Source organism: Mus pahari, chromosome 2 (assembly GCF_900095145.1).
Source record: "Mus pahari chromosome 2, PAHARI_EIJ_v1.1, whole genome shotgun sequence".
NCBI lineage: Eukaryota > Metazoa > Chordata > Mammalia > Rodentia > Muridae > Mus > Mus pahari.
Window position 1 is genome coordinate 71,241,526 of NC_034591.1, and position 11,768 is coordinate 71,253,293.

General features: G+C 38.5%; 1 protein-coding gene across 1 annotated transcript in view; it reads right to left on the reverse strand.

The window, feature by feature from the left end:
- The window catches only part of Hibadh (3-hydroxyisobutyrate dehydrogenase), a 99,153-nt gene that overhangs the window by 82,123 nt on the left and 5,262 nt on the right, over nucleotides 1–11,768 (reverse strand). The window contains exon 2 of the mRNA XM_021190727.2: nucleotides 6,614–6,774. Coding sequence (XP_021046386.1) covers nucleotides 6,614–6,774 — 161 coding nt within the window. The remainder of the gene's footprint in view (nucleotides 1–6,613; nucleotides 6,775–11,768) is intronic.

Genomic DNA, 11,768 nt, shown 5'->3' on the forward strand with positions numbered 1-11,768 from the left:
TCCACTTACACATCACAAGGAAGTGGAAAGGAGAAAACCTGGTCACTGAATCTGTCTTGGGACCTTTTAAGTCTCAGAAACCCTGTCCTCATAACTTTCACTTCATATGACATCACTTCCGTTGGATGGTAAGCAAAGATTATACACAATAGTAGTCTCTATAGTTGTCTAACAGAAATGAACTGTTAAGTGTTACCTGTCTTTCTCTCCTCAAAAACAGTCCTGGCATTTTATTATAGTCAAATTATAATTTTGATAGAAAGCCACATGAGACAGATACTCAAGTTTTTCTGTTGGCCAAAAGCAAAAACCTCCTAACAAATGGAGACTGAGGCTCTGCTTTTAAAGAAACGATTCCTCTGGCTGGAGAGATGGCTCAGAGGTTAAGAGCACTGACTGCTGCTCTTCCAGAGGTCCTGAGTTCAATTCCCAGCAACCACACGGTGGCTCACAACCATCTGTAATGGGATCCAATGCCCTCTTCTGGTGTGTCTGAAGACAGCAAAAGTGACAATGTACTCATATATAAAATAAATAAGTTAAAAAAAATTCAGATTCCTTCTTAGGGTGCTACATTACTTTTACTTGGGAACAGTCTGGAAGCTCATAGCCTGAATAAAGCTTCAACTTAATAAAAAAAAAAAGAAAAGAAAAGAAAAGAAAAGGAAAGGAAAGGAAAGGAAAGGAAAGGAAAGGAAAGGAAAGGAAAGGAAAGGAAAGGAAAGGAAAGGAAAGGAAAGGAAAGAAAGACAGAAAGACAGAAATGATTCCTTTGTCCTCATTCTTACCGTGAATAAATCGTTCATACTCTTCTCTCAGCCTCCACAAAGAACCTTATATGCTATTTCACAAACATGATACATCTAAAACAGACTAATATCTCTTTTACTTTTACATTCAACTTCCCTATCTAGAGTTATACTGTTTGTGTGTTCTGATAATCTATTACCTACTACTGGGTCCCAAGGCAGTAAGGACTGTGGTTCACTCAGGAAAGAGTTCTAGGTCCTGGCACACTGAATAGACTCAAGAAACAGCTGTTCAACCAGTGACTTATCAAAAGTCCTGCCCTCTGTTTTGCTTAACCCATAGTAATCAGCCCAATAAAAGTAATTTGTCTTCACACACACACACACACACACACACACACACACAAAAGAGGAAACTATTACTATCACTTGAATGGAGAGCACAGGAACAGGAATAATAGATGTGTATAGCAGAGATGGGAACATGGCTTACATTAATTTTCAGCTAACACTAAAATAGTATTTATGTGCTAAACTCTGTTTTAACAGTGTATAAAAAGATCTGTTCTTATTCTATGCATTAGGAAATGAGTTGACAAAGAGAAAAAGCAAAAAAGCTTGCCAAAGACTGCACAGCTAACTAAATGTCAAAGGCAGATTCCAAGCCAGTGCATCTTGTAGAGTGCCAATACTGTATTATGTTCCATAGATTCCACAATAGTGTCAGAAGAGCAGTAGCTTAGAACAGAAATGTATTCTCACAGAGATGGAAGGCAGAAGTCTGAGTCTGAAAACAAGGTGTCAGCGGGACCACTCTCCCTCCAGTGATCTAGGGCAGGCTCTTTCTTTGCTTCTTCCACTTCGATGGCTGGTGGCACTCCATGACTGGCAGCAACACAACAATGTCTGCCTCCCTCTTCCCAGCACTCTCCTCTGTCTGTGTCTTCTTCCTTGCCCTGACCCTTAGTCCTGGTTCTCACCTGCCACTAGCTACACCCCTGGCTCTCACTTTTAAACAGTGTCACTGATACACACATTTTACAATTTTCCCATTTAGAGTGAATGAATAATTGGTTGGCTTTTAGTGTATTCTCAGATAAGAGTAACCATTACTAGTCAAGTGTTTAATCTCTTCAAAAAGAAACTGTATATCCATGAGCCGCCACTACTCTATGCCCAAGGCCGCTCACCTTCTCCAAGCACTAAGCACTAGCATACTTAGATTTCCTTTCTCTTGGGTTTTTTTGTTTTTTTTTCAGATAATAAGAGATGCTTAGTACATGGTCTTGCAACTGGCTTCTTTAATTTAGTGTGCTTAGTTCGTCTGCAACACAGTAAATATCAGCACTTTTTTTCCCTTAATTCCTAAATAACATTCCAGTACAGACGTGACACTTCACTTACCCATTCATCCACTGATATACACGGGTGTTGTTTCTATGTCTTAGCTATTATGAACAATACTGTGATACAGAAAGTTCTGTGTAAATATATGTCTTCATTTCTCCTGGGTATAGACACAGGTTTGTTTTATGTTGCTCTCACTTTGGGAGGGGGTTGTATTGTTTTGTTTCTTGAGACAGGGTCTGATTATGTAGCTTTGACTGTGCTGGACCTCACCTTGAACTCACAGAGTTCCACTCACCTCTGCCTCCCCAGCGCCGAGATAGAAAGTGTGCTGCTCCCTTATGCCTGGCTTAGATCCAGGTTCTCTTTTATCGCTAGGTCAGGACGTGGGGAGACAAACAGCTGAATGAATAAAGTTCTTCCATACTACCATATGTCCCTGGGTTTAGACCTCCAGTACCCAAGTAAAAGTCAGGTATTCCAGTATGCATCTAAAAGCCCAGCAGAGGTTGGAGAGGTAGAGAAAGGCAGGTAAATCAGTGACCTCCAGGTTTAGTCTAGGTGAGGCAGTGATAGAGGAAGACAGGCCACACACACACATGAAGATACACACAAGTACACCACACACAATAAGAACTCTTCAATCATATCATAGCTCTATGCTTCATTATCTGAGACATTCCCCAGACTTGTCTTCCAAAGTGGCTGAGTCATTTTATCTTCTGCCACCATTGTTGAGTTTCCCAATTTCTCTGTATTACCACAATCAAAGGGTGTGTTCTGCTGTGTTTACTGGATTCTTCATTCTGACTGTCACAGTGTCCACGGTTCTCCTCCTCATGACTGGTATATCCTTTTCATGCTTCTCTGGCCTCTTTTATCTAACTGCCTTGAAGTTCAGATCCTTTGCCCATTTAATTACTTGTCTTTAATACTTACGTTATAAGAATCCTTTATGAATTTTAGATACAAGTCCCTTATCAAATAAATATATGATATGTAAATATTTTAGACCTTTCATGGTGGATTATCTTTTTAGTTTACTGGTATTATTTAGATCAAGCAAATTTTAATGCCAGTGAATTCCAATTTACCTATTAATTTTGTTACACAAGCTCATGCTGTTATAGCTAAGAATCCTTTGCCAAATTCTAGATCATAAAGATTTCCTATTGCACTATCATTTATTTACATTATTTTATCTCATTATGTATATAAGTCTTTCGCTTACATGTATGTCTGTGCATCATGTATGTTCCTAATGGCCAATGAGGTCAGAAGAGGGCATCATATCCCCTGGAACTGGAGTTTCAGACAGCTGTAAGCCACTATGTGGTTGCTGGGAATTGAACCTGGGTCCTCTGTAAGAGTAAGTGCTCTTAACTACTACACCATCTCTCTAGTCCTTGTGTTTCCTTTTGATTTGTATAAGACACCTTTCTGGGGCCACTTTTCTTTTTCTTTTTTTTTATTAGATATTTTCTTTAGATATTTTCTTTATTTACATTTCAAATGCTATCCTGAAAGTTCCCTATACCCTCCCCCCACCCCTGCTCCCCTGCCCACTGACTCCCACTTCTTGGCCCTGGCATTCCCCTGTACTGGGGCATATAAAGTTTGCAAGTCCAAGGAGCCTCTCTTCCCAATGATGGCCAAATAGGCCATCTTCTGCTACATATTCAGCTAGAGACACGAGCTCTGGGGGTACTGGTTAGTTCATATTGTTGTTNCACCTACAGGGTTGCANNCCCCTTCAGCTCCTTGGGTACTTTCTCTAGCTCCTCCATTGGGGGCCCTGTGTTCCATCCAATAGCTGACTGTGAGCATCCACTTCTGTGTTTGCCAGGCACTGGCATAGCCTCACAAGAGACTGCTATATCAGGGTCCTTTCAGCAAGATCTTGCTGGCATGTGCAATAGTGTCTGGATTTGGTGGCTGATGATGGGATGGATCCCCGGGTGGGGTCTGGGGCCACTTTTCAACCACTGCTATCCACTTAACAACTTATTGTGAAGAATAATTATTATTCCAACCCTCTTCAAAGTACAAGAAGCATGTGGTAAGGAGGAGAGCAAAGCATATACAATTTATGACTCGGCATTACTGATGTTTTAAAAAGTCAGACAATTTATACCAATTATCCAGTTTATAAACAGACAAGTAGCTAGCTACATTTCAGAGCAAAAACAAAACCATGCTGCATACTGACAAATGCCTTATACATTAACTTTTATTAATTAGCAGCTGTGCATCTTGAAATTCAAGGAGCAAAGCTCTGGTGTCAAAACTACACCTTTGTTTAGTCCTTGGCTCCTGCTATGAACTCACTGAATAACCCGGGAAGAGCAGCTAGCTTCAGATCTGACCCCACTCCTAGTTTCTGAGGGCATTGCACTCTCTCACACATAGGCATACTTAAAAATGAATAAAACTTAACACAAACAAAACAAAACAAAAACAAAATCAGAGTGCTAAGCTGCTCTTTGTTGTGTTACAATCCCATAATCCAAATGCTTGGAGGGCTGAGAGTAAGGGCCCAGATATAGCAGTTTCTCACTAAATAGTAGGTTCCTTGTTTTTCCTTTTAAAGTGCTAATGTCTCCCTTATTCCTGGACAAGCCTATTAAGGTAGTCTTTCCTCGGGCCTACCTAAAATTAGTAAAGAACAAAAATGTCATTGGGGAATAGAGTCAGAGGGGTAACTTCAGAGAAGTCAATAACTTAGGCAGAACACAAGAAAGTTCTGGAAGTCTAGGAAAAACTGAAAGTGACAACCACTTCAGTTGTTCCAAAGTAAGCTTATATACATACACACACACACACACACACACACACACACACACACACACACACACACGAGGAGGGACAACTGTGTGGGCNNACACACACACACACACACACACACACACACACACACACACACACACGAGGAGGGACAACTGTGTGGGCATTTTAAAGCCCCTGAGTTTATGCTCTGCCAGCTCTTACTTCTAATCCACTGAAGGGTCTCCATTCAACCTCTACCTTGCTTTCTGCCCAAATTCTGTATTTAAGACATTTCCTTAACTTAGAGATCTAGCAGCATTTGCAAACACATGTCACCATATAGTGATGAACGTTAAGTATCAGTGTCATACCCAAAATTAATACTGTCTCCTTCAATCAATTAGCTACTAACTGATTTAACTCCAGACAAACCAACTTGGAGTACTTATCATATTAAAGATAATAAAAGGTCACCTTCTTCACTGTCTCTTAGTAAAGTAAGTCATCAGATCGTTCCAAAAAGTTATACTAAGAGTCTAGGTTACTTCACTTCAGCCCAGAGCCCCAAGGAATGTGATGTCAGTCTCATCTCCTCAGACCATGTGAGCAAGAGCAGCTTCAGGGTGACACTGAAAAGCCCCAAGATCTGAGTCACCTTTTCATGCAGTACCACCAGAGTCAGACGGCACACAGTGCATGGCCAAGAAAGACAAGGGTTCTTCAGCTCTAAAATGGCTTTTAAGTCACTAAACCCATTTTCTTTCTCATGATTGCATGTCTCAGTGTTTGCTTCCGATAATAATCCACACATCTATTGTTCTGCTTTATTCTGTTCTCACAGTTTTGTTTCTCGGAAGCTTTTAGTATTCTTCCAGTCCCAGGACCATATCTTGCACTTAGTTATCATTCTATGACTTGTGCAAAATTTCCTTCACATTGTAAAAAAGGCATATCTGTTAAATTCAGAGGCTAAAAAAAATGGTCTCTTATGGTCTGAGTAACTAATAAACTTTGACAAATCCAAACAGAACAAGACTTACCAGGCAGATGCTATCATAAAACATGATAAACTCTAGTACCCCAGTTCTTGAAATGTAAATGGCAGCCTAAAAGCAACATACTACCACTCAATCATAACTCAGCTCCATATTACAGCCCACAATGTTTTTTAGGATGTCTCCTGGTTTACAGTCAATAACTAATGATGGACTCAGAGTGCTGTCATGCAACATTTAAAAAGTACATTCACATATATTTTCTCCTCTGAGTTTGATAATCTAGTGACACAAGTAGTTAGCCATCATTCACATTTCATAGATGTGGAAACCAGCTGAAGGAACAACTTGTCCCATTAAGACAAAATTTAAGTATTTGATCAGGGACTCAGGCAAAGCTTTAAGTCCCAAAGCAGATTCCTGTCCTAAGACAATTGTCCCTGACTTAATCTAACAAGAAAGCTATTTCTACAAAATAATTGCTTCATCAACATAATCAAAGATTATACTATCTCAGGAAATGACTGAACAGGAAATGCCCAGGCCACCTAGCAGAAAATAGACCCCTCTCAGCAGCTATACTGCTCTTTTGATATGGATCCTAAGGTTGACCTGATGTTAAATTAAAAATGAAAGACAGCAACAATTAGGTTTTACAGCTCTGTTGGGTATACTTCTAAGAAGCACTTGCTTCTTTGATTAAAAAATATATATTTAAAGAAAAAAATCTAAAGCAAATCCAAAGACAAGCCTTACCTGTTCACCAGCCTCTTTAAACTCTTTGCATACATCAGGGAACACATCATAGAGGATGAGTGGATAGCCATGTTTCATGAGATTTTTTGCCATTGGATTGCCCATGTTTCCAAGTCCAATGAATCCAACTGGAGTCTTAGAAGCCATTGACCTAGAACACACTGATTTCAATACATTTATAAATAAAAAATAATAATTTGTGGTACACATACATGCATGTAGGAAAAATATTCATATATATTAAAAAATAATACTCAAAAAATTGGCTTAACCTCATTAACAAGTGCTTTAGAGGGTAAGAAAGCTTTGCCTCACCTTGGAAACAGCATTAAATATACTTTCTCCATTTCACAGTGACATTGAACAAATACCACTCACTAAAGGTGTATTGCATGGAATACTGACTAGGTTTTAAAGACACAAGACACAGTACTTGCCCCTGAAAAGTTGATAATCTACTGAAAGAATTAGAAAGAACTCCACTTGCCCTAGCATTTACAGGTCTTATTCTTCCTTTTTCTTTCAATGACTGTGTTTTTGAGACTGTGACAATGAAGCTCAGCCATTTTTTTAAAAGATTTATTTATTTATTATATGTAAGTGCACTGTAGCTGTCCTCAAACGCCCCAGAAGAGGGAGTAAGATCTCATTAAGGATGGTTGTGAGCCACCATGTGGTTGCTGGGATTTGAACTCTGCACCTTTGGAAGAGCAGTCAGGTACTCTTACCCGCTGAGCTATCTCACCAGCCCCAAGCTCAGCCATTTTTAAGTTTCAAATCCTCTCAAGTGTTCTGACTCACCATGAGTGTATGTGAGTATGATGAGATCCTAAAGGCAAATTATTTGAAGCTCTATGCTTAAGAAATAAAGCTCAATTGGGTTAGCAGTTTATTTAGTTCCTCTTCACCACTGACCCTACCACTTCCATCAAGCATGTCCTTCCTGTGCAACATCACGGCGCCAATGCCAAGTTCACTGTGTATGACAGGAGCACTTTGTCTTTATAGCCCATGGAGGTTCAATGACAGAGAAATGACACCTAATTGAAATTTTAATTTAAAATGAAATAGAATGAGAAGTACATTTTATATAAGAGCTCTCATGCCCATAAGCAAATTAACAAAAAGAAAAAATGAAGCACTATTACATCAAACCACTGTGTTCAAGTTAGAAAGGTGCAATTTAACATTACAAGAAAGGAACCCTGCATTTTAAGGGCAGTTAGTTTAATAGCAACTACCCTAAGTGAAACAGTAACAAGCAGGACAAGGAAGAGTGAGGACTCACATATACCACAAGCATTAAGTAGACACCTCTATGTGCTATACCAGAGGGTAGCCTCAAACTCTGGTCCTCCAATCTCAGCTCCCCAGTGTTGGCATTACAGGTATACACTAGACGTAACCACTGAACACAAATGAGATACAATCCTTGCCTTGCAATAACCTTAAAATCCAAGAGGACAAAAACACAATAAAACATTAATATAAGACAGGCAAGAATAATATGTTTAAAAAAATGGTGGTACAGAATTCATGGTTGGAACATATTAAGAAAGTACATTTAACTTGTATATTTTAAAATGGATCAAGTTTCAAACAGAACAGGAAGGGAACTACATAAGGAAAAGGGAACAGTGCATTCAAGAAACAAGGAAAGCCAGAAGAAATAAACAGTAACAGTTACTATTTATGCCAGACACAGTTACCTAAGCCTTTATTGATAAGTGTCATCATTTATCATCTTTCACTTGGGAGCCCAGATGTGTAGCAAGAGTAAGGAAAATGGCCAAGGCCTGACTTAGTGTTTGGGTTTGTTTGAGCTGCTTTTGGCTTTGCAGTGCCAGAAGCTAGGTGTGGCTTCTGAACACACTTGCATCTTACAGTTTCACAGTTCAACCTTAGGACTTGAAACTCTTTATGATCATTTGGTCCAGAAACATGGAACGTCCTTACTCTTCTGAGATGCACACTAAAATAGCAGGAAATATTATGGTGGCTGCTACTGTCTTTCAATGGATGCAAGCTGGATATGTATATATTATGTAGATGGAAATAAAGGAAATGACAAAAATAATAAACTCTGAACTCTACACAAAAGACTACTCAAAATTCCCTATATTACTTAGTACTTCCCATCTGGAGTTTTTTTACAAGAGGAAAACTAACATATTAACACATAAAAATTATTATAGATGACAAAAACCAAGTAACTAAGGAGGGGCTGCTAGCACCCAATATAAACAGCACTATTCACACCTGAATAATGACCCAAGTAGGCAGAAATCACAAAAGGACAACAGAAAATGTCAATTATCTTCAGAAAAAATACTATGAAAATATATTCAACTTGTCATAATCAGAGAAAAGAAATATGACACTACTCTTTAACTACTGAATGAATCAAAATTTGAACAAAAACTATCATCAGCAAGTGAGGATTTATGGAAATGAGTGTTCTCATACATTATTAAATATATCAGATCAGCCTTTTTGAAAATCTATCTACATTTTAATTTAAAGCAATTTTTGACTCAGCAATTCTACTTTCTAGAAATTTACAAGGGTTATAAACTTTATCTTAAAAGGATCAGTATAAATTACTTTCAGCTTTGCAAGCCATAAGGAACTATTCCATTCATCTATTCTAGTTTGAAAATAGCCATAAATAATAAACAAAAGTACATGGCTGATTCAAATACAATAGTTTTTGAGTATCGAGTATATGTGAATGTTCACACACATGTGTGGATGCATATAGAGAACAGAGATTGACATCTGATGTCTTTCAGATCCCTCTCCACTTTATGTATTTATTTACAGCTCTCCTGAACTGTGAGCCTTCTGATTAGGCTAGCCTATCTAGACAGCTTGGGAGTGATGGGGAACCAGCGAGCTTGTTAGGGGTAGGCCACCACATCCATGTAGCTCTTATGTGAATGCTTCTTTGGGTTCAAATCTGGGTCCTCAGCCTTGCATGCCAAGTGCTCATCTACTAAGCCTTAGTTCTCACATACAATTTTATTTATAAAAAACAGATCCATGAATATGGACTATCATTTGCAGGGTCGTGCTACACACTAAACTCTGCACCACACAAACAGTTTATTATAGCACTGTTTATTACAGCAGAAAAAATGAAATAACTAAAAACATATTAGTAGAGTACTTAATTCACAATAATTCACACTAACCCAAAGCAATGAAATATTACTCTTATATTTAAAAGAATGAGAAGAGCGGGGTGGGGCTCCACACTTGCCCCTGCTGCAGCCTGTGTTCCTTTCAGAACTCCCAACTGGGTGATGCTTGATTAGGATTCTTGACTTATTAAGAGAATTTAACATAAATCCAAGCACAGTGGTTATTAGAAAGGCACTCATAGAAAGGACAAAACACACCAACCCAGTCGTCAAGTGTATGATTTCGGTGGCTCTCAAGTTACATCTCAAAGGTTGTTAACATCCCTCCCCCTTTCTTTCTTTCCATAAATGAGATTCTAGGTGGCTCCAGAGGTGGACTAAATAGGACTGAAATCTGGTAAGGTAAAAACTGGGGTCACAGGTCTGCATACACAGGTCAGCACATATCTTCCACTGTAAGTGAGAATCCTTATGAATTCCCATTGCAATTGAAAAGTGCAGGTTTACAGTTGAGAAAAGGAGAAAGACCACACGTGAAGGTTATTAATATGTTTAGGCTTTAAACATGTCATCTCAAGTTTTACTTGAAACATTTCTACATAAAAGGTATAATGTCTCTCTGAAAGGTAACTGTCACTGAAAATGTTAATTATGCTGGATTTCTTTCTTTTTTTCAGAAAAGTAACATTTTTAATTTTTGGGAATTTTATACATGAGGACTCTATTTACTTCATTTCTGTCCTTCCTTCTCCCCATCTCCAGCTCATGTGCCCCCTACATTCACTCAAGTTCATGATCTCCTTTAATTACTGTTACCCGCACACATGCATGCATATGCACGTATGTAAGTGCAGCCTGCCTACTCCATTTGTTAAAGTTGACCACTCAGGACTGGATCCTATCAGAGGGCTTGTCCTAGAGAAGACTGGCTCCCCTTCTTAGCAAACATGAGTTAGCTTTAGCTCTGCATGTAGGAGTGCAGCCTTGCAGGATTTCCATCATCTTGACTCATCTGTCAGAAAGTTTTAACCAGATTCCAGAGTGAAGAGATTCTTTTCCTCCCACAGTTCCTTAACCGTCTATCTTTCTGTCCTGTCCTACCATGATCTACCTGTCTAAGGCAGAGGAAAAGCCTTCGAGATAAAACCCAAAGAAAAATAGCAAGGTGTAAAACACTAATACAAGAATATGCAGTAAAAAAAAATATGGACTTATTTTTCTGGGTTTTGTATGGATATATTAAAAAAAAAAACAGTCATCATAGTTCAAGTGGTAAGAGTCATGTGTCTGATTTAACTATATACATTTAACCTTTATAACCACTTGTGTAAGAAAAGGAAATAAATGTCTTGGCACAGTGGATGTTAAGTGCTATGTGAATGAGTTCTAACTCTAAAGAGGTTTCACTAATAGGGCACACAGGAATATAACCAAGTCTGAAGCAACTACAGAGTCACAGTGGTGATAAAGTGGACTCAGCAAATGTGAGCTGGATTGTAACCATTACACAGGTTAACTCTGATGTTCCTCATCCCAGATTCAGATAATGTCTAGTCCAGGGCTACCAATCCTGCCAATGACATGGAAGTGCCGTGAAAAATATAATAAGAGGTGAACCAAGGGATTAATGAAAGCATTAGAAATAATGAGCAAACTTCTATAACCCTCAATATTACTACCTAAGGAAGGGACATAGGTAATACTCATAATTTGAGCTAGAGATTAAAAAATTAAGATTAACAAAGGTATCAGTGAAATTCCTGTATATAAATAAATTTCAGACTGGATAAAAGCTAGAGAGGTACTTAGTGAAATGAAGGAACAAATCATTTGTCTAGTATGAACAAAGTGTCAAAAGGCTGGATGTAAAACAGGCAAATAGCCAGAAGCTGGAAAGAACCCAGATGTCCCTCAAGAGGAATGGATACAGAAAATGTGGTACATTTACACAATGGAGTACTACTCAGCTATTAAAAACAATGAATTTATGAAATTCTTGGGCAAATGGATGT